The sequence below is a fragment of the Aedes aegypti genome, chromosome 1 (assembly GCF_002204515.2).
Source record: "Aedes aegypti strain LVP_AGWG chromosome 1, AaegL5.0 Primary Assembly, whole genome shotgun sequence".
NCBI classification, from domain to species: domain Eukaryota; kingdom Metazoa; phylum Arthropoda; class Insecta; order Diptera; family Culicidae; genus Aedes; species Aedes aegypti.
In genome coordinates, this window is record NC_035107.1 from 67,739,876 (window position 1) to 67,762,365 (window position 22,490).

The 22,490-nt window shown below is 37.0% G+C and overlaps 1 protein-coding gene across 7 annotated transcripts in view; it reads right to left on the minus strand.

Annotated features, from left to right (window-relative positions):
- Nucleotides 1-22,490, minus strand: part of LOC110674718 — a 409,506-nt gene that overhangs the window by 18,967 nt on the left and 368,049 nt on the right. For all 7 annotated transcript variants that reach the window (XM_021838803.1, XM_021838795.1, XM_021838790.1 and 4 more), the window contains one exon: nt 21,112-22,107. In XM_021838803.1, the coding sequence (XP_021694495.1) occupies nt 21,112-22,107 (996 nt within the window). The remainder of the gene's footprint in view (nt 1-21,111; nt 22,108-22,490) is intronic.

Consider the following 22,490-nt stretch of genomic DNA (forward strand, 5'->3'; position numbering starts at 1 on the left):
AAATGTGCATGTATATGTGCCAATCGTGACGACTTGCTCTCCAGATGCGTGAGTCTGGAGCATTTTCACCAACTGTCAGTCGTTCCAACTAACGAGTCGGATTCGCTAGATGGAAGGCAATCGTGTTCCAACCAGCAAATCCCCGCTGTAATCGAATCCCGGATAATCGAGTCCCCGGATAATCGAGTCTCCGGATAATCGAGTCCGACCTGTATTATGAATTGAATTTGCCCTCAGAACCTGAGAATAGAGTAAGAGAATTTTCCTTCAGAACCTGATTTGTGCTCTTCAAAATTTTAGGTTGGGCTTCGATGCATCTTCATTTCAGTGTGTAGGCTTCCTTAAACTGATTGCAAGGCATACTAGTAATAGTAGTAGAAAATAGATGCAAAATAGTACACATTATGGGTACATTGTAAAATCAATGGACAAATCTAGAATTTGCATTTCTTTTATTTCAGATATGTACTACGTTCACATTGACATACCGATGATTTCATCGTAAGATTTTGATTTCTGGCCCATAGTGAGATGGGGCACAATGGTCATCATCGCCGCATGCTGAGCTGAAGCCAGTTGATTGGATCGCCCCCGCATACGGGAGATCGTGCGGGAAAGTGGTGGGGTCCGAGAGCAGGACCGGTTTTCCGATTATAACGAGAGGCGATTTTTAATCGGAAATTTTATGAATCGCAAAGTCGGGTACGCTGCCTTTACGATTGAATGGCTACGAGAGAACTAACAACTAGCGGACAAGTTTTATTAGCAACTCTGATCGCCGAGACTTTGTTTACGGTGTTAATCTGCTGATCTTGCATATGTAGTCAGTAATTAACAGCTTGAAGAAACAAGCATCAATTTGTGGTCGTAATGTTTGACATTTTTGCAACACTGCTTTATCAAACAACAACCGCTGCAATATGCCTGTGTGCATCATTCTCTCCTAGGGTGAAAAGTATAATATGGAAAATTTTATCGAAATGAGTAATCAATTCGATGCAGTAGTCAAATTTTCTGAGCAATAAATCCCAGTTAAGGTCCCCATGAAGGTGTTGGGGTTCGATTCCTAGTCGGTCCAGGATCTTTTCGTAATGGAAATTTGCTTGACTTCCCTGGGCATAGAGTATCATCGTACCTGCCACACGATATACGAATGCGAAAATGGCAAATGTGGCAAAGAAAGCTCTCAGTTAATAACTGTGGAAGTGCTCATTGAACACTAAGCTGAGAAGCATGCTTTGTTCCAGTGAGGACGCTATGCCAAGAAGAAGAAGAAGTTCAAGAAAAATTTCAATTTTCTGTAGACAAGAACTCAACTGTCATGTCTAGGATTGCGTCAACGCGATTAGTCTTACTTCTCTACTAATTTGACTCTATGAAAGTATCAATTTCCAACAAGTCTCAATGAATCCCGCAATCAGTGTCAGAGGTATCATATTTCCAAACCCATAAAAAATGGTATCCAATCCAAGTGTCCAATCTGCACTACACCAATGCAAATGGCACAACTGGGATCTAATCAACCATCTCTGGCCCAGATCAAATTTGCATAGTTATTGCTGCTGCTGCTAGTGCGATTGCCAGTTGCTAGTTGTCATGTATTTCAATGTGCAAAATAGTTCGGTAGATCGAGGGAGACGAAGTGGCGACATTGCTAGTGAATGCGTTGGTGTCACTTGTCCACCCGGTCAACCCCAAAACCTGCAAAATCTCGACAAAGTCCGAAGGGGCTGGACACTTTTCTCGAATCCCACACGCGATCTCTAGCACCCTCTACATGGCGAGATTTGATGCATATGAACGGACATTCAAGCGGTAGGGTAGATGTGCCGGATTTGGCCATATCACCAAATCAGCATGAAACATTTCGTGGTCATTAGAACACATTCACATGATAGAACTACATTCATTTACTTGTCCGAAATGTTTGAAGAATAATTCATTTTCTTTTTAATTTGAAATCCCACTCCTATTCTGGTCAGGGTGTTCTAAATTTGGACACTACCGTATGAAATAAATAAGATTGCCAATTTAGGAACCGAAGCTAAATATCTAACCGAAACTGTTTTTTGGTGATCTATATTGACTATCGAGATTTTCAATACGTAAAAAGGTTTCTGCACAGTTTAGATAATTTGACATATAGGACCAAAACCGGTGCTTCTACCCTATGGGTCTCTAAGCGCAACTAGACACCGAATTGTAGGTGCTCAAAAATCAATCATTCATTTGTCCCCGCAACATCGGGGGGACCTCCCATTCCTTCTGTGTTCGGACTTCAGGCCCACAATCAACAACGTGGGAAACCGTTCAGTCAGTTAGATGCGAGAATAAGGTCGTGATGTAAGGAATGACGCAGGTGTTCGAGCGTTGGGCAGTTTTAAAGCGATGTTCTGGTAATCAATTATTGTTTGCGAACAAACGGTTTATTGAATTGATATTTAAGGTACTAAAAGTCGAGTGAATAGAATTTCTGCAATCGAGTTTTTGATTCGATTTAATCTACACTGGACTCTTCACATCTCGATGTTCTACATCTCGATATCTCTCCTTGTGTCGATTTTTCGGTCCTTTCATTCTGCATACACTTTCACTCTCCTCATCTCGATATCTCCCTATCTCGATGTGATTTTCATTCCCGTTTTTCTCTCCGTATGTCGATATGCCCATTTTCAAAGATTACTAGACTAGATTTCAGGGATTTAAAACAATTTGCGAAGACGAAATGACGTTTGTTTTGTTGAGTGTATGTTTCAATCATCCCTCCTCGTATCGAGATAACTTAATTGTATGAGTACACTATGAACGTGTTGTCAGTGTTGTTATTGTTTATGCTAAGTTGAATGTAAATAAATATCATTCGTTCGAGTACTGTTGAGAAGTACACCGGTGTTTTGTTCTTTCTCCGGTCCGTTTGCTTTGTGGTTTGTTTTCTCGTTCGCTGTTGTTGTCCGCTGTGTGGTGCCTCCAACATGTTTGTTTTCAATTTTCCTGATAACGGAGTGATTTTCAATCTAGTATTAATTAAAAATTTATTCTTTGTGTCGATCCCTCCCTATCTCGACGGTCCCTTCGATATCGAGATGTAAAGAGTTGACTGTAGTAGGGCTGGTAATATAAATATGGCATATATTTTGATTTTGTATGGGATTTTGACGTATTGGCCTTGTTGTTTACTAATTTCATGGAAGAGTGAAAGATATCGATGATTTTTGTGCAGAGCCCCATAGGTCCAGTGATGTATCCAAGTAACCATGGGAGTAGTCAGGATTTCAAGGGACTTCAAAAGTTTATTCACAAATTTACACAGTCTCTGCACTCTTTTCTGTACGAAACTTTAAACTATGAAAAACATTTTTCCTCCTTTTGCTTTCACGGTGAGCCAAGTGGAGTTCAAAACATGTCTTAGTTCAATTTGTTGACCATTCAACGCCTTGGAAATTTCCAGATTGAAAAGTTTTGATTAGTAGAGTTCCTTTTAATAGTAAATTTCAGTTTTGTCAATTGAAATGGATTATAACGATTTCATACAGTTTCTCAAAAAATTCCACCAGCATTTCTTCCAGAAAAAAAACTCCCGAATTTCTCCAGGCATTTCTCTTGCTCTAGCAAGTATTCCTGATAAAAACTCAACAGAAAATCCCACAGGAAAACATCTAGGGATTCCATTAGAGATTTTTCCACGATTTGTTCTTAGTTTACCTTCTGGACAATTTGCTTCGCTTCAATAGATGTTATGAAGTATTTCCTCTTGAACTCCTTCAGGAAATGAACTCAGAATATTTTCAAGGATTGATTCAAGAATACCGTCAATGTATTTTCTGGAATCAATTTAATATTTGTTCAAGGAATTTCTTCAGACAGTACTCTTGGTAATTTTTCTGTGACTCTTCCATAAACTTTCCATTCAGGGTTCTTCCATCGATCATGACAAATTGTTCCTAGGGAAACTACAATTTTAATTACTAGACCAACGAATACGATTCGTTTTAGAGATGTCATTCTTATTTGAAATTAAATTATAGTGGTCACACTATCATGGGTCACCCACTATTATGGGTCATTTCCATTTGAAATGCGTGTTGAACAGAGTGGCTAATAATCGTGACAAGGTGACCCATAATAGTGTGAGCAGTGTAAATGAGAATATTTTTTCCGGAAGATTTCCTGGAAGTTTTAATTTTTTTGGGGATTTTTTTTAGAATTCCTTAAGAAATGGAGGAAGGGTTTCTGAAGTGATTCTGTAAATTACGTTCTTGAAAAAATCTTTCATAGATTTCCAAATATTTGTCTGGATAAATTTTCTTGAATCGTTATATGATATTTTTATTACCTAGAGTAATTTCTTTTCAGGAAGAAAGTTTCAAAAAAAAAAAAACAAGCGAAATATTTTAAATTTACAAACAAATTACAATTATCGGAGGAATTCTTTTTTTGAAGTAGTTCAAAAGGTATTTATGGGCAAGTTTTAGAATAATTTCAAAAAAACTATTTTCAGCAAATAAATTAAAAGAATACCAAGAGAAATTTCTTAGGAAAACCTTAAGGCAATATGTTCCTAGTGCATTTCCTAATTGCATGCTTGAAAAAATCTCAGAGTTATTCCTGTAGGAGTTCTTTGACAATCTAAGTAGTTTGTGATGAAATTGTTCAGTCTACTCACATTAAATTGAGTGTGAAGTCTTTAAAAAATCAGAAACAGTATTTATAAAATTTCTGTTTGAATATCTGAGAAGAATGAACGAAGGAAATTCTTGAAAAATTACGCAGAACAATTCATCTTAAAAAAATACATGGAGGAATCCCTATAATTTCTCAGTAAGGTCTTTCTTATAACTCTTGAAGCAATAAATGAAGGAATTCTTTTTGCTGTGATTTTTTTGGCAGGGATTAAAAAAATCCTTGAGGTGCTCGTTGTAGAAACTGGAAGTATTTCGAGGAACGATTTCTGGATTTAAATTCTGGAGTAGACCACTTTGTTTTTTAAGAATGATAGTTATAAATCACATGTGCTTCATTACGTTACTAAACAGCATTGCGTAATGAACCATTACGCAACTAAAATGCGTTGCGGAATGAGTCATTACCAAAAGTTTTTCAGTTGGATAATAGACTCATACGACAGGTTGGGAAAGTAGGCCATTCCATGACGGGTTGTTGTTATGAAAAACAACCTATTACGATGAGAAATTGCAAAGAATATTATAACGGAGTACGGAAAACTTTTACAATGTTGGAGAAATTCGCAACTGCTTTGTTAAATAAATGTTAATAAAAGAAACATTTCAATCAATTTGTTTGAGTAAATGTTAAGTCATAAAAACTTTGAAGAACAAACAAACTATTCAGGACCATTGATCATACGAAATGTTAAGTATTGAAAATTAAAAATTTAGGTGTACATACAGACTGGCTTTCGCAGTCTAGTGTTATGAAAACAAATAATGTTTAAGAGAAATGCAATAAATAACCTTCGCAATTAGACTAATAAGAATATGTTTTACTTATTTGGTGATTTAGTCTTTTCATGAAAATAACTACCGTAATTTCGGGTGAAATTGATCATTTTTCACGGTTCTTTCAGTCTCTTTTCTATAATGTTCACAATGCCAAACAACTAAATGCAGGAAAACAAGTACGAAGGTGAGCCTCATCGACTTATGTAACGAAATTTCCTAACAAATGTCATTTTAGTGTTAACAAATACATCTAAAATAAAAAAATCAGAGGATCTCATTTCGGGGTGAAATTGATTACTTGTCAATGCTATTATTGTTAGTTTTCAAAACAACTCTATATGATAAATTTGAGCTCCCTGAATCCGAATATGCTTGTAAAATTCTTAACAATGCAATATTTATATAAATAACGAATAGTTAAATCACAGAGAACAGACATGGAGGCTCGAACAAAATTTCATCTGAACCATGTGTAAAGGTTCGAATCAACCATCAGCGCCGCCAACGCAGACTGCCCGATATACAAACTCGTTTCGACAACACGATGTCACTAGTGAACGTCAAAATGCATTAGCACACAAAGCAACGCTAGCGACAAGTGGCAAGTTTTGATATCGACACTAGCGCCAAAGTGTAAAAAGCGGCAAATTTGTGGCGTTCTCAATCTGACGACAGCGCCACGTAACAGGAGCATAACGACACACTTTGAAATGACCAGTACAATGGTTTACACACGCTGACCGTCTGTTCTCTGTGCTTGGTCAAGAAATTATTTTTTGGAAGTACAGTGGAATTCCGTTTTAGGCATGCTCCATTTTTGTTACCCACCGATTTTGTTTTCTAGATGGTCGTGAGCTCACAATGTTTTATACCTTATTTCCAGCGAATTGTTAGTGGTATTCCAGGAAGTTCATGAGCTTTTGAGAATTTCCATAGGAGAAAATAGAATTTTCAGCAATATCACAGCGGAATCCAAGCAAAATCTGCAAAATTCTTAGCAGGCCCTTGTGTAGCCGTCAATTTCTATCTGATCCCTTAGCAAGGTCCTGAGGATTCTTAACAAGCTACTTCAGAGTTCTAGTGCGTTCCTAAGGATTATTACCGGACACCTGAAGATTCTTTTCGGGTCTCGGGGATCCTGCGCATTTCTGTTAAATTCATAAGAGTGGTTTATAACGTACAAGATCAACTTTAAAAGAAAAGACACGGACACCGTCTTCAGCCATTTAGCTGCACAGTCTGTAACTTAACACTATACAACGGACAAGCATGCTCCAATGGCACGGCCGAGAAACATTCCTGACGAAAAATGGCTGAAGCGGGAATCGAACCCACACCCCATGACACTATGCGCTTAAATGCCTAAGACACTAACCGCACGGCCACGAGGCCCTACTTCTAAACACAATTTAAAATCATTTCAACTTTTTTGTGTATTCTACGAAATAATGTTCCACAGTTGAGGGGTGCTCATGCGGCTTGCGGGTTCGCAAATTGACCACCACTGTTATATGCCATTTTGTAATTAATTCTAGAGGAAACTTTATTTCTATGGAAAAATCAAGGCTTAGTCAATATTCTGTTTCGAAAAATATCATAGTGTTTGTGTACAGTAATTGATTCCAGCGGTTTCTGTGTGCCCTTTTAATGTAGTCATTCATTTGATATGAGATGCCTTACAATGCAAGAAATATAATCTTTAAGAGCCATTTTCAAGTCACCGGATTTTGCCAGATTTGACACTTGAGCTTATAAGATGAACTGATTTGTTATGTTCATTACATTAGAAATATCATTCAGTTCTATACCACCTAGAACTATTTTTTAAATACTTCTCTTATCAAATATATTGCATTTCTGTATTCTTATACTGTTTTGAGGAATTGTACAGTTCTTGAATAAACGTCACTTAGGCTATTTGTAAACAAACAGTATATATGAAGCTTATAGAACATCATTGAAGATATTTCAGCAATGAAAAGGGTGTGGAACGTCTGTCACAATTAATATGACGGGTGTATAGATTTATAGAATAGTCCTAGGGTTCATTCACTACTTAGCCAAACTTCCGAAATAGCTGATGTATAACTGCTCTCGAAACTTTAGCCCGAAACCATCGGTTACCAAGTGGCTCGATAGCTTAGTTAGTATAGCACTCATCTAGCATACTAGATGAGTCGTGGGTTGGAATCTTTTTTCATAATTTCACTCAAAATTTGTCACGCGTAGTGGGTAATTAATTCATTGAAAATAGTTAGTCATTGTCGGAAAAAGTAATAACATTAGTAGAAATGCCTTCAAAAAAGAGACTGCAACTTAAAAGTGATTCGCTACCAGACCTGATATAGTGAAAAACAAGTGAGATTTAGGCATCGTACACAAATTACGTAACGTGTGCGCGGTGAAGTTGTAATATTGTTGTTGTCAAAAATCTCGGTTTCTAGCGTTACTTAATTTGTGTAGGGGGACTAAGGTAATTTGCCCACGTTAGGGAAAACAGCGATTTTAGATGTGAAAAACATTATTTTATGATATTTTTTAAATTATGATCAGATAAACAAACATGTTTTCTATCTAATAGTAGAAACAACTATGCATTATGCTTTTCTGGAGTTTAAAACTCAATTTAAAAAATGCTTGATTACCTGCATATGCATTGTTTTGCGAGGTAAAACGCCCCGCATGAGTTTGGCTTTACTCGTGCTATAAACGTACGCACACAATCATGCTTGCATATATGTTCCGGGCGCATCCGGGCGTTTGTTCAGATGGTATTGTTCAACAATGTATACATGCTGATGCGAAAAATGCGCATTTGTAAGGTTGAATTCCAATTTAGGCTGTGAACCGTTTCACCAATTCGTTTAACTTTTAGTTAAAATTTGACAGTTCGAGAGTTATTTCCCCTCCGGTTATAAATAACCCTGCTCTGGAGCATGGTTAAACTTGACAGTTCGAAAGCTATTTTCTGCTGCCGTGAATTTGAGAATAACTATCCATCTGTCAACTTTGTTCTGAAATAACTACTCGAATGTCAAAGCTCAAATGGGCCGACCGCGAAGTTCAATTTTATCATTTGAGGGGAAATAACTATTGAAATGTCAAATTTTAACTAATAGTTAACGAATTGGTGAAACGGTTTACAGCCTTAATGTCCAATTTGTGCGTTACTTCAGCGTGGCATTACGTTTGGTGGAATTTGAATTTAAACGGTTGTTTTGGTGTTATGAAATAGTGGTGGGCTAGTTTATTAAAGTTTGAGTTCTTCGATAAGCTTTTTAAAGACAAATTTAAGATATTTTTGCATCAAATACAAACTATGACACTGCACAAGTTGGCTCTCGGCGATAGTTTCAGAAATTTGGTTATTTATCGCCCTAGAAAATGACCTTGAAAATTGCACAAAATTGCAACGAAAACAGTGAAAAACGTTTTTATACGTTATTTACGATTTTCTTGAGAAAAACAAAATATATAATTTTTACCGATATTCTATAAAATAGGGTGAAAAAACATTCTAAATCAAATCGTTCGTCCAAATCGAGGGTTGCGCGTTTTGCTCCCTATGGGAAAATTACCCCCAGTTCCCTTACCATACTGTTACTGACTTATCGAAAATGAAATTATTGATGTATTTCGAATTGAATTTATTTTGAATTTTAAGAATAATTATAATCAAGAAATTAATGAAACTATTCGTTTGCACAAGTTTCGTACAATCTAGTAAATTACATCGATTCTTTTTATTGATTTTATAAAAGAATCAATACTGATCGTTTTGCTTTTCTTTTATTGATGACGTAGTCCTATGTCAAACCATACAATGATAGAGCTGAGGTGACTTTGGAACCACTTTGTCGTCCCGTTGATTTTTTCCAATCGAATAAACAAAACAAATCGTTGAAAAAAATCAACACTTCGCGAGCACACTTGTTTACTTATTGGTATGGTAGCTAACCAAACAACAATAATAATAGCAAAAATATATGACGATCAAAAAAAGTGAGAGGTGGAGCGCATGCGACAGTGAGACAAGAAAAAATGCAAATTGATATTTAAATGCTCCTCAACCGTGTGTGCGTCCAGTAGTATAAAAACAATCAAAGGGTAACCATAAACGAAAATAACCCGTTTTGCCACCATCGTCGGGTACCTGATTGAACGAATGAACGGCCCACTACTGATGGAACTCGGACAGGATAGCGCTAACCATCTTATTACTGAATTTGGATAGCTGAAATTGACTGCGACTTCAATTTCCATCGCCTTTTTAACGCACTGTCATCGCGTAACTTTTGGCCACAGATAAACAGACACAACAGCGGGAACAATTATCAATTTTAAACAATAGTACCGCAAAGATTAACGCCCAATGCTGTAAATACTGAGCCACGGAGCCATCCGGCTACTAGGTGGCGGTATTGGGAAGACGTCAAACTTGAATAAAAGCGATACGAGCGCCACTAGTGAGCAATAGGTCAACTACTACAATGCTACACCATGAAATCAATTCGAGTGTTATGTCTGTTTGTTTGTGCTATAGCTTTAGACAAGAGTTCGTAAAAGAAAGGGAAACTATTTTTTTGGGAGTCTAATAAAATTGGTATGCAGTTGACTGAATGCGTCGTTAAAATGGGCAATAGGTACCTAAGGAGGATTTACACAAGTAGGTTTGAGTCACAAAAAAAAAGGATGCAGCCTTTCATTCATCGAGGAGTCATCTCCAAACTTTAGTCATGTTACTGCTCTATAGAGCCGGATAAAGCTAAGTAATCCTCAAGAAGAGAAATTCTTTCATGTATTCCATTTAATTTTCTACAACAATGACTACAGTTTTTTTTGGGGATTATATAAAGAATTCCGCCAAAGTTGTTGAAATTTATATTTTTGACAAATTCCTTAAGAATTATCACAGAATTTAGGTAACTTTGTTTTCTTAGTATACCTTCAATGATTATTAATGATGTTTCCCTATAAACAACAGGTAAATCTTTTAGGGTTCAACGATTAATTCAAACAAAATTTTGAACAACAATGTCATTTCTGGGGAATTTGTCTAAAGAAACATTGCGACAAAAATAAAGTGAAACTGAGAAAAAATCACAATATTCGAAATTCATGTCAAGATCACAAATGCTTAGGTATAGATGTCAAGATCACGTAATTCATTACTGACTATCTGAACAGGACAATGGACGTTTAAATTTCATAGCCACTGCCCAGAGAAGATTCCATTCACATGTAGAATTCGATCTTCAAAAGATCATTAACAACGGCGACGCAAAAACCTGCTGCTCTGACATAACTTGCATCGCGAGCGGCCATACGACGACCCATTCCGAAAAAAAGATTAAAATCAAAGGATTAGTTTTCAATTTGCACCGCAGCAGCCAGCAACGGAGCAAACAAAATTCGCGCCATGCGGGGGCGTCCCTCCATATTACACATTTGTGTACCTACAGCACATTCATAACAAGACCAGAGCAAAAAAAAATCGAAAGAAATTCCTCACTTGTTTTTATGTGACACGACCGACCGTCGTCGGGCGTCGGAGCCGCAGTCAATCGTCTCGGTTTCGATTCGATTCTATTAAAGGCAACAAGCAAAAGAGGCGCACTAAGGAGTATTCCGGGAATATTGTTGGCCAAAACTCATTTTTAAAATTTACTCAGATTTTGACATAATGTTCTGTATATGACAAGTTTGGGAATAATTGTTCATACTCAGCTTTCAAGGTTTGAAAAAAAAAATGCGAATATAAGCTAATTCTTTTTTTAATTTATAAAAGCTCCAGAAAATCTTCAGTCTTGTGCGACCATTCCACAGGTTCTTCAGAAATTTTCTTTACATAATTCTCTCGGAAATGTGTACTTCTAGTAATTTCTCAAGAGATTTCTTCTGGAACACTTTCATGGACTCCTCCAGAGATCCTTCAATAAATTTCTCTACAGACTCTTTCGTCAATTTCACTGCGGAACACGTTTTTGTCTCCAGCGCAAAAATACCGCTATTTACTAAATTAAGGGTTGCTGAATCCATTGCCGTTTCCAACAATATCATAGCACGTCTAGTTTTTGAGATATTGACTGTTGAAAATGCAAAATTTGGCTATTTTAGCCAACTTGCATGCAAGCTTTCCTGCTTGTATGGTAATTTATTCGCTCAATTTGCCACAGAATTTAAACTTCATGTGTATAAGGGACCGTCTACGATTTTGCTACGCATCATGTATTAGGTATGGGAAAAAATAGGCTACGATGGGGGGAAGGGTGTCGAAAAGTGGCAAAAAAATGCTACGTCATTTATGGACGGTCCCTAACAATTATTATCAACAAAGTTCATAATACTTTCGATGCTTCAAAGTTATTTTTTGATGGTTTCGAAAAGTATTGTATTTTTTCATATAAGAGAAACGAAGAATTTTGTATGGAGACTGCAAGCATGTTGGAAAAATCGATTTAATCAAAATTTAATACCGTTAAGTCACCAGTCACCGTGCGGCCTCCATTCACCGTGCACGTATACAAATCCCTACAGAATATTCATACAATTTTCACAAATTATTTTTTTGTCAGCAAAATAAGATAAAACTGATGAAATGAAGTAGTTTTTGTCACAAAGCATTTTGAAAAACCTAGTTTATGTAGTAAAAATCATGTGAATTCTGTTTGATAATGAGATTTTTCAACACTCTTAGTAGAAACACCAAAAATTCACATTTTTTATTTAAACGATAGAGTATGATTTTTTTAAATTTCAACAAGTTTTCATTGTGGATACTATTAGTTTCATCGTATGAGCAATGAGAGTTTATGCAAATTAGAATTTTATATTGTGTTTCAGTCGAAACCCAAGTGCACGGTGAATGGATCCCTCTCAGTATGTATGGTTCCTATTACCGTGCATTAGTGTAAAAGGCATTAAATTATTCGGTAATATTAGATTTATTGTTATATCGTCATTAAACTACTTCATATTTAGTTTTTGAGTGAATATGGAATGATTTGGACAAAACAGTCAAACCTCCTTTAACGATTTTAATGAAAAAATAATTATTTAGCCAATTTTTAAACTTTTTATGGATTTTATTGTAAATGAAGATTTGAACAGTCTTAAAAATGAGTGTGCTCACTATGAGCAACATAGTTGCTCCATCAACAACGTTTCTTCAAGAAACAAAATTAAATCATGGCGAAATCTATACGCACGGTGAATGGTGACATAGAACGGTACGAGGCGACCTTAACATGAGATTTTCAAACATAATTTTTGAGTAATTTTTAGTTATGCATCACTAGTTTTAGATTTTTCCCTGAATTATTATATAATTGTACGCAACGTAGTGGTATTCTAATACGCTTCAAATTATTTGGAAAAGTTATATAATTTTTTGAAGTGCAAATTTTTCTTAAATGCACGGTGAATGGTAGCTTGACGGTAGTGTAATTTCAATCAAATGAAAATTTGAAATGAAAGTTAAAGCCATATATTGCATGCTTGGTGGATTAGATCACAAAAAATGTTTGATGAATCATACTTTAAATTTCATGTAAACATCAGTGAAAACCGTTGTTTTATACAACTTTGGCGACCTGTAACTAAAAATTGTGACGTGCTGGAACATTTCTGAGAATGGCATCAGATTCAGCAACCCCAAAACTACAAGAGACACATAATTTGATCCTTGAGACACGCAAAACTGTCATTTTTGTGCGAGTTGTTTTCAGAGGAATTGATCCAGAAACTCCTCCAGCGTTTTTTTGTGGAATATTTAGGAAATTTCGCCAAAATTTGCTCTAAGAAGCCCTTGAGCACTCCAGCGTTACTACCTTCAGTCCACAGGGATCACAGTTTTCCCAGGGACTACTGTAGTGTTCCCTCCTATTCTAGTGATAATTGGTTTTATTGCCTTTCATCGGTGAGCACAATACTGATTGGATAGTGTAGCTGTTCTGATAGTCTGAATGATTGTGGCCAGACCTATCACAGGGACAGAGTGAATTTTAATCGTTTCAATTCCATATAGGTTAACAAAAATATGCTAGTTGAAAAGGTGATACTCCTCCCGCTAGGCTTCAACATCTATTCTATTTTCGGGGCTACCCCGTTTGGCATAATACTATTTTGCATAATGCCGTTTAGTATAGCGTTGTTTGGCATAATACCATTTGGCATAACAGTCGTTTGGCATAATTGTTATTTGGTATTAATATAATTCTGAAAAACGGCGATTTTGACCGAATTCCTTCCAGTAAGCATTAAAATGCTCGCGGTCTTACATTTTATTGTCAGTTATTGATAGGACATAATATGTACTACTAATTTTCAGTAGTCAAGAAAACATTATCCAATAAAGCTGTAATGGTTATGGAACAGTCGGGCCATCGATATCATAAAATTGTGTCCAACAGTCCTCTAAAACTAGAAGGCACATGCTTTTTTTATGATGCACCTTATGGTCCTGAAAATTTCTGTTCCGCTGCATATTCGCATATCCACCCATGTGGGCCTCGTGGTCGTCAGGCATTTAAGCGCATAGTGTCATTAGGTGTGGGTTCGATTCCCTCTTCAGCCATTGGAACTTTTCGTCAGGGATGTTTCTCGGCTGTGCCACTGCACTGGAGCGTGCTTGTCCGTTGTCTTGAGTTGAGTTACAGTCTGTGCAGCTAAATGGCTGAAGACGGTGTCTGTGTCTTTCTTTTTTTATATATATGTATATTCACATAACAGTCCCATGTTCTATGGGATTTCCTGTATGTTATGCGAATACGGCCTTTTACAAATTATCCCAAATGGCTGATTGTGATATTTTACCCCGAATGTCGTATCCCGAACGTCAGTTCCTCGAATGACCGTTTTCCCGAATGACACTTTTCCCCGAATGCCAGTTCCCTGAATGACCCGATTCCCCAAAAAGTGATGCATTTCAATTGGATACTATAATAGGATTGCTCGACATTTTCCCGAAAACCATTTCCTCGAAAATTATTTTGCCGAATGTACCATTTCCCCGAAAAAATCGTTATATATGCTACATACTGAAAAATATTAATGATTCTGATAGCAAACGCACTAACTGCTGTAATTTTAGACGAAAATATATTAAATTTGTTATGAAATCCATGTGTAAGAAGAAGTTGATGTTCAATGTAGTGTGCACGTGCATCAAACTCAAAGCAACTTGAAAATTGTTCTTGTGCTAGCCTGCACACGAGTGCATATAATTTCATTGAAAGCGGTATGTTAGACATAAATACAGCCATTCCATGAAAAACCGATCTAGTGGGTCTCCGAATTCCGTGAAAATTTGCTATTTTGTTCTTTATCCGAAATAAGGATACACGTATTTTTGGATTTTTTGATTAGGGTGACCATTTCCAAAATAGGGTGAAAAATCGCGATTTTGCAAAATTTTTAATTTAAAAAAATTATAACTTTTGAACCGTTCGACCGATTTTTAATCTTTTTGGACGAAATGAAGGCTAAAGATTTTGACTTTTCAGGAAAAATATAAAATTTTACAAAAAATGTGTTTTTTACATGAAAAAACTCAATAGTTTCCGTTTTTTCGTGTTTTGAAGGCCTCGGGACCAAAGGGGCTATTAATGTTCTCATTTTTTTCTTGATTGTTCAGAAAATTTTACGTATACTGTCAAATTTTCAGCGATGTATGTTTTTTAGTTTTTGAGATATATTTTTTTTGAAAATAAAAAATCAGTCATTTTTTATCGACACACACTTTAGGTCTCAGCGCATTAGATTTGTAATGTTTAAAAAAAATATATAACTTTTGCACAGCTTAACCGATTTCCAATCTCTTTTGGAATGAAAGCTTGAAATTTCAACTATTCAGACAAAATTGAAAAATCTGATAAATATACGTTTAAACGTGAAAAAATATTAAAATTTCTAGTTTTTTTTAGAAATTTTTTTTTTCATTTTTTCTATTCTTTCTATTTTTTTCTATTTTTTCTGAAAAATTGAGACTTTAAGCTTTCATTCCATAAAAAAGATCGGAAATCGGTTGAGCTGTTCAAAAGTTATGATTTTTTTTAAACATTACAAATCTAATGCGCTGAGATCTACAGTGTGTGCCGATGAAATATGACTGATTTTTTATTTTCAAAAAAATATGTCTCGAAAACTAAAAAACATACATCGCTGAAAATTTGACAGTTAACGTAAAAGTTTCTGAACTTTTAAGAAAAAATGAGAGCAGCAATAGCCCATTTGGTCCCGAGGCCTTCAAAACACGAAAAAACGGAAACTAATGAGTTTTTTCATGTAAAAACACAATTTTTGTGAAATTTTATATTTTTCCCGAAAAGTCAAAATCTTTAGCCTTCATTTCGTCCAAAAAGATTGAAAATCGGTCAAACGGTTCAAAAGTTATAATTTTTTTAAAAATAAAAATTTTGCAAAATCGCGATTTTTCTGGTCACCCTATTTCGGAAATGGTCACCCTAATCAAAAAATCCAAAAATACGTGTATCCTTATTTCGGATAAGGAACAAAATAGCAAATTTGCACGGAATTCGGTGACCCACTAGATCGGTTTTTCATGGAATGGCTGCATGAAAAAATCAGTTTTAGCTTATTGAGTACCGTAAAACGGGGTAACTTTGATAGTTTTTTCGAAGAAAACTTGAATATTTTTGCATGCTGTTTCAAGGATTTACAGTTTATATTTTTAAAACAAGTACTGGCATCCTAGCTATCGATTACAGTCGATAAATTGGCAAAAGATTTATTTTGATTGGATATATAATTTTTCATATAATCGAAAGTTGGTTTTCTGTTTTGGGGTAACTTTGATAATGGAGTATGATTCGAACAAAATTGAATGAATAGCGAACATTTGTATGGCATTGCATACCTCTAGGCGTTTAACGTTATATGGAAATTTCTGACTTAGATTACAAAAATGGTCCCAGTTTGTGAAAATGCTTTTCGCTAAGAGATTTGAGACCGTATTCAAGTTCTATGATAACTAGGCTATCAAAGATAAGTGGCCAACTATTCAAAACTACATCAAATAGTGATCGTAGAACAGATTGTTTGTAAGCGTTTCGAAAATGTTAAAATTGTGTAAAATTTTTAAATTCGTATAAAAAGCCTAAAATCTTCTTGATTCAAATGAAAACCGCTCTTACATGAAGTGTCATACTAATATTCTTTAGTTTTGCATTCGTTTTGCTTAACTGATTAACAGAAATTATGATATTTCGTTTAGTATGCGGTGGGTTACGCACTATCAAAGTTACCCGCATTATCAAAGTTACCCCGTTTTACGGTATTAACGTTTAACTAGCAAAAGTTTGAAAAAATCTGTATTTTGCCTTAAAAAATCAAGTTTTTGGACAATTTGTGTTTAAAAAAACTGATTCAAAACTTTGTTTTCATAATTTATTTGTATTGATAATTTAAAAAACAACTAAATTAGCTTCAAAAGTATGTTAAAAGATTTGAAATCGGTTAGGTATCTATGAAGTTTGGTCAAACAAAAATGTTATTATATTAAACAGAGGAAAAAAATGGAGGAAACTACTCTTTACTTAGACTAGTATTGATTTTAGACAAATTTTATGTTTATGTTTTGAAGAGACTGATACTAAGAGCTCTGGAATTGGTAAAAAATAAAGTTATGAAGACTTCACTGTAGATTACATTTTATAACTTAAAAAATCACCTTTAAGTCGCTTGCATCACCTCTAAATCTCAATGTTTTTGGCTCAAAAATTGATGTTTCTCTTTTAATATTATTTGATTTAAAAAAAAAAAAAAAAATTTAAGAGGAGCCCACGAATTTTTGGTTTTCAGAACTTTTTAAAAATTAGCCGAACCCTATTGCACATCGTTCTTTTTAGTAGATTATTCTGGTACAGTTTTGAAATGCATCATATTTAGAGAAAAAGGGCCATTTGGGGAAATGACATTCGGGGAAAAGTAGCAAAATCATATTCAGGTGAGCATGGAATTGCTTGAAAACTTCATCCAGGGATTATCGCAGAAAATTTATTAGGACCTCTTTCAGGAATACCTCTATAAACGCAAGCGGGGATTCCTTACGAAGTTTCTCCGACATTTTTAAGATCAATTACACGAGCTTTTCATCCAGAAATGACTCTTCCTATTCTTTCAAACATTTCTCGAATAATTTCTTGAGTAAATCCTTCATGATTCTCCAAAATTCAATTTAAGATTTCACACGACATTAAGTTATTATTCCAGTAACTCCCCGATCAATATCACATATTTTTTTGGGTTACCTCAAGGTATTTTTAAAGAATCTCTTCAAAAAATCTGCATGAGAAACACATGGATGGAATGTTTGTTTTAATTATCTTAGCAATTTATCTAAAATATCCTTTAAGAGGAAAATAACCATCATCGTTTTACAAATTTTCATTTTTTTTGCTCAATGCCGAAGCAATGTTCATGAAAATCTATCATTGCATTGCCTATCTGTGATGCAATGATGGATTTCTATGAGGGTTTCTTTAAATTTGAACGAAAAAACTGGTTTTTCATTTTTGATGATTGCTGATGATTGAATGATGGATTCTTGAGCCTTAAGACTTGTCTAACAGTACTGGAATACTTTACGAGCTCCGAGCAGGAGTTTGTCAGAAATTTCTTAAAAAGTTTCATAAGATTTCTTGCTTATCATAATTTTCCTGATATTATTCCAATAAATTCTGAAAACTTTCCTTGACAATTCCCTCAAGACAATACTGGAGGAATTCCTGGATAAATTCTTTGGGAAATTTTACCAAGATTTCCAGGGGTAATTCCTGAAGCAATCCCTGGAGTTATTATTGAAGAGAAATTCGTGGTAGAAATATTTCAGTTTAAAACAACTAAATATTAGGAATCATTGGAGGCATCCCTGGATAAATTACTGAATTGAATTCATAAAGATGTTCAAAGCGGATATTCTTGTATAAAATCCATAGGAAGCCGCAGCCTGGATGTATTCCTAGGGGACTTGAAGCATTCTTGTGGAATATTTGAAAGAATATTTGGAGGAATTCCTTTCTAGATATAATCTCATAAATAACATTTGTTGCTATCCTTAGAAAAATACAAGTTAAATTCTTGAGGGTATCATGAACAACATTTTTGGTGGTGGAAGTCCATGAAAGAATCGCCAAATTGACTTTTCAAGAAATCTTCAGAGCACTACCTGAAAGTAACTTGGGGCAACTACCGTTTTGTCTCAAATTCCGAACACTCGGTTTTTGTAAGGCGATTTGGTTGAAATGTTTCGCTGAAATATGTCACCAAATGACAAGGAAATGGCAATCAATTTCAATTTAATTTTAACGTCTTTAATATAATTTATACCGCAGGAGTAGTGACGATTCTCTAGTTTGAGACCAGTAGAACAAGCTCAGATAAATTTATTTGCGAAATTATTCATTTGAATACGATTTATTCGTGCTGTTCGGAATTTGAATCAAGGTATTCGGAATATGAGACAGAATTAAAGGGTGTCCACGATGAAATTGCCATACTATGAAATTGCTCTAAATTTTTAACCGTTGGGTAGAATTTAATGAAAATTTAGGTGGATTTAGTTCATAGTGTATTATTTACATCCTGCAAGTTTTAAAGTCCTGTGATCAAAACTCGCGGAAATGGAGTCGAAAGAACAGCTCGTGCATGATAAAATCTTGCGCATTCATCACGAGAACAAGGATCTCTCGCATCGCTCCATCACTAAAACGTTGGGAATCGCGAAGTGATTAAGCGGTTCGAGGAACGATTGACCACCGATCGGAAGCCCAGAAGTGAAGGAAAAAGTATTCCGTACAACACCAAAATTCACAACCGCATAGTTGGGGCCTTCAACCGAAACCCGAACGCCTCCGTTCGGGATGTGGCTAAGATCCTGCACCTAAGCCGAAGTTTTGTCCAGAAGGCCAAAACTAAGGCTGGGCTTCGAACGTTCAAGGTACAAAAGGCCCCTAATCGCGATGAGAAGCAGAACAAGTCCACCAAAACCCGTGCCAGGAAGTTGTACCTCAACATGCTGACGAAAGTTTAATGCTGCATCATGGACGACGAAACATATGTGAAGGCCGACTTCAAACAGATCCCCGGCAACCTGTTTTTCAAGGCCAAGGATAAGTTCAGCGTTCTCGAGCATGTCCGCACTCAGAAGATGTCCAGATTTGCGATGAAATTCCTGGTTTGGCAAGCCATCTGCAGGGGACGGACCTGGTGTAGTGGTTAGAACACTCGCCTCTCACGCCGAGGACCTGGGATCGAATCCCATCCCCGACATAGTCACTTATGACGTAAAAAATTATAGTGACGACTTCCTTCGGAAGGGAAGTAAAGCCGTTGGTCCCGAGATGAACTAGTCTAGGGCTAAAAATCTCGTTAATAAAGTCAAACCAACCAAGCCATCTGCACGTGCGGGAAGCGGAGTGCACCTTTCGTGACCCAGGACACGATGAACGGACAGATGTACATGAAAGAGTGCCTCCAGAAGTGCTTGCTTCCTCTCCTGAAGACCCACAACGTCCCAACAATCTTCTCACCGGATTTGGCCTCATGCCACTACTCCAAGGACGTGCTGAAGTGGTATGCGGACAATAAGGTCAATTTCGTGCCGAAAAGGTTCAACCCTCCCAACATTCCGAAGCTCCACCCCATCGAGAAGTACTGGGCGATTATGAAGCAGCACCTTCTTAAACGACCTAAGGTAGTGAAGACAGTCGAGGAACTGAAGAAAGTATGGGTTTACATGCAAAAAACGGTTGATTCACAGGTTGTGCAGAATCTTATGGCCGGGGTTAAGGCCAAGGTGCGGGCATTTACGTATGGACTGTAAATAAAATACGAGTAACATGGTAAAATGAAGTTTAATAGTTATTTTTTAATCCCTGAAAATTTGATGGCGATCGGATGAAAACTCGAATTTTGCGAATCAATTTTGTGTGTGGCAATTTCATCGTGGACACCCTTTAACACAGTGTTCGGCATTTGAATCAAAATGTTGTTCCATACTTTTACGTAAAAACAATACTAAAACTAATTAAATTAACATTATTATCGGTACACCCAACATCTAACAATTTGCGAAGAAATTAAAATTTACACAAACATCAGCTAATTTATGCCAATCGGATTCATTTAAAGTCACTGTTGGCCTTAAGTGTTCGGAATATGAGTCAAAACGGTATTGAGTCGATTTTCTTCAAACACGACACAAGCTCGTTTAGCCCCTTTTTAGAGTAGCCGGAATCCGCTCAATTTTTCACAGAAGCTTCTGGAGGAATAATTAAACATTTTTTGGGGGTGTACTTTTGATTTTTATAGTTTGATAACTGTGGGCCACCATTATAAATCTGCTTGATTCATAAAAGGTGTGCTCATATCTCACTGATCAACATAACAGCAGTCGGATAGACTAACTTCTAAATTTTATAGAAACTTTTTCTTTAATTATCCAAAAAGTGATCGTAACTTTAGGGAAGGGAAGTAGAGCCGTTGGTCCCGAAATAAACTAGCCCAGGGCCCATTGATACAGACAGAAAAAAAAAACTGTAGCTGAACATGAAGAATTCGAAAAATGTCTTTTTTGGCCAGCTAGATTGTCTAAATATCCCTTAGTGCGACGTTTGCAAATTAATTGTCTTACCTCGTGTGGGACGATGTCACGATCCGTTCTTCACTGCGCTGCGGTTGTCCCCGACCTTCCCCCACCGCCCCTCCACTTCCCCGCACTTGTTGCCGCGATCCGTCCGCGTACTTATTCTCCTTGCCAAAGATGCTGCCCCCGTAGGGATTCTCGCCGAGGTAGTACTTCTGCTTCGGCGTCGGAACGCCACCACTGTTGGTCGTCATATCGGACACTATATCGGAGGAACCGCGACGGCCACCGGTACCGACGGCGAAACCGAGATTATTACTAGTAGCGTTGACGACGGGATCCGAGCGGTCCCGATCACGATCACGTCTGGAAATGTTGCCGTTCGATTTGTGACTGACACCGTTCGGAGCTGTGGCGACTCGCTGATGCTGTGACTGAGACTGGTTTTGCGCCCCTTGCGGTGCTGCTGGTGGTGGTGAATATCCTCGTCCACCGATGTGACTATCGATGACGTTGTACTGCTGATAGGTAGCACTGGACGAGCTGTTCCGTTTTTGGGCCGACGAGGACGGCGAGGGCGAACGGTGCTTGATCGATGATTTGAGGCGTAGTTTGCGCTCGGCACTGGCGGATCGTATCTTGCCGACGAGCTTCCGAATGCTGTTGCCGATGACCGAACCGACTTTGCTCTTTGGTGGGGTACTCTGGGCTCGTGTGTTGACCCCCGACCCCCGGGAAGCGTGCTGTTGTTGTTGTTGTTGATGCTGATGATGACTTAGATCTTGAATACTGCTGAAACGGGTTTTCTGATAAGGCTTCCGCAAGGTCGTCGCAGCCGGCGGAATCTGAATGGGCGAAATCGAACGGCTGCGGGGCGCATACTCGATGACTTGCGGTTCGGGTGGCGCTCGCTTCGCCAACAGCATCCCGCTGCCGTTGGTTAGCTTTCTTTCTAGGGCTTTCTTGCGCTGCGGGGCCGTTGGACGATCCTCCGGAACGTACTCGATTCGATCCGGTGACACTGAACGAGCGTCCCTGGCGTACCTGAGGGTGGGGGAACAAAGGAAAAACATGCGATAAATCTCCGATGTGTTTGCAACCATTCTACGCATAATTGTCCCATGTTCCAAAATATGCAACCGAGTTGTCTGTGTCTTGGGTTCATATTGATTCCTAATTAAATTTCATGAAATTCAATTGGATCTTCGATCTTTCCGCTGTTTTGCAAGAGAAATCAAATCCAGTTTTAAAATATAAAATCAAAAATTGGGATGGTTCATCCTGGCCTTTTTTAGCCGAGTGGTTAGAGTCTTCGTAGAATTTCTACAATGGAATACATTGACTTGGTATACCTTTCAGAACAAAGTTTTCTTTTTGTTAGTGTTTTCCAAAACTGTACTTATTTGATGACAAAATGGATAAAAAAA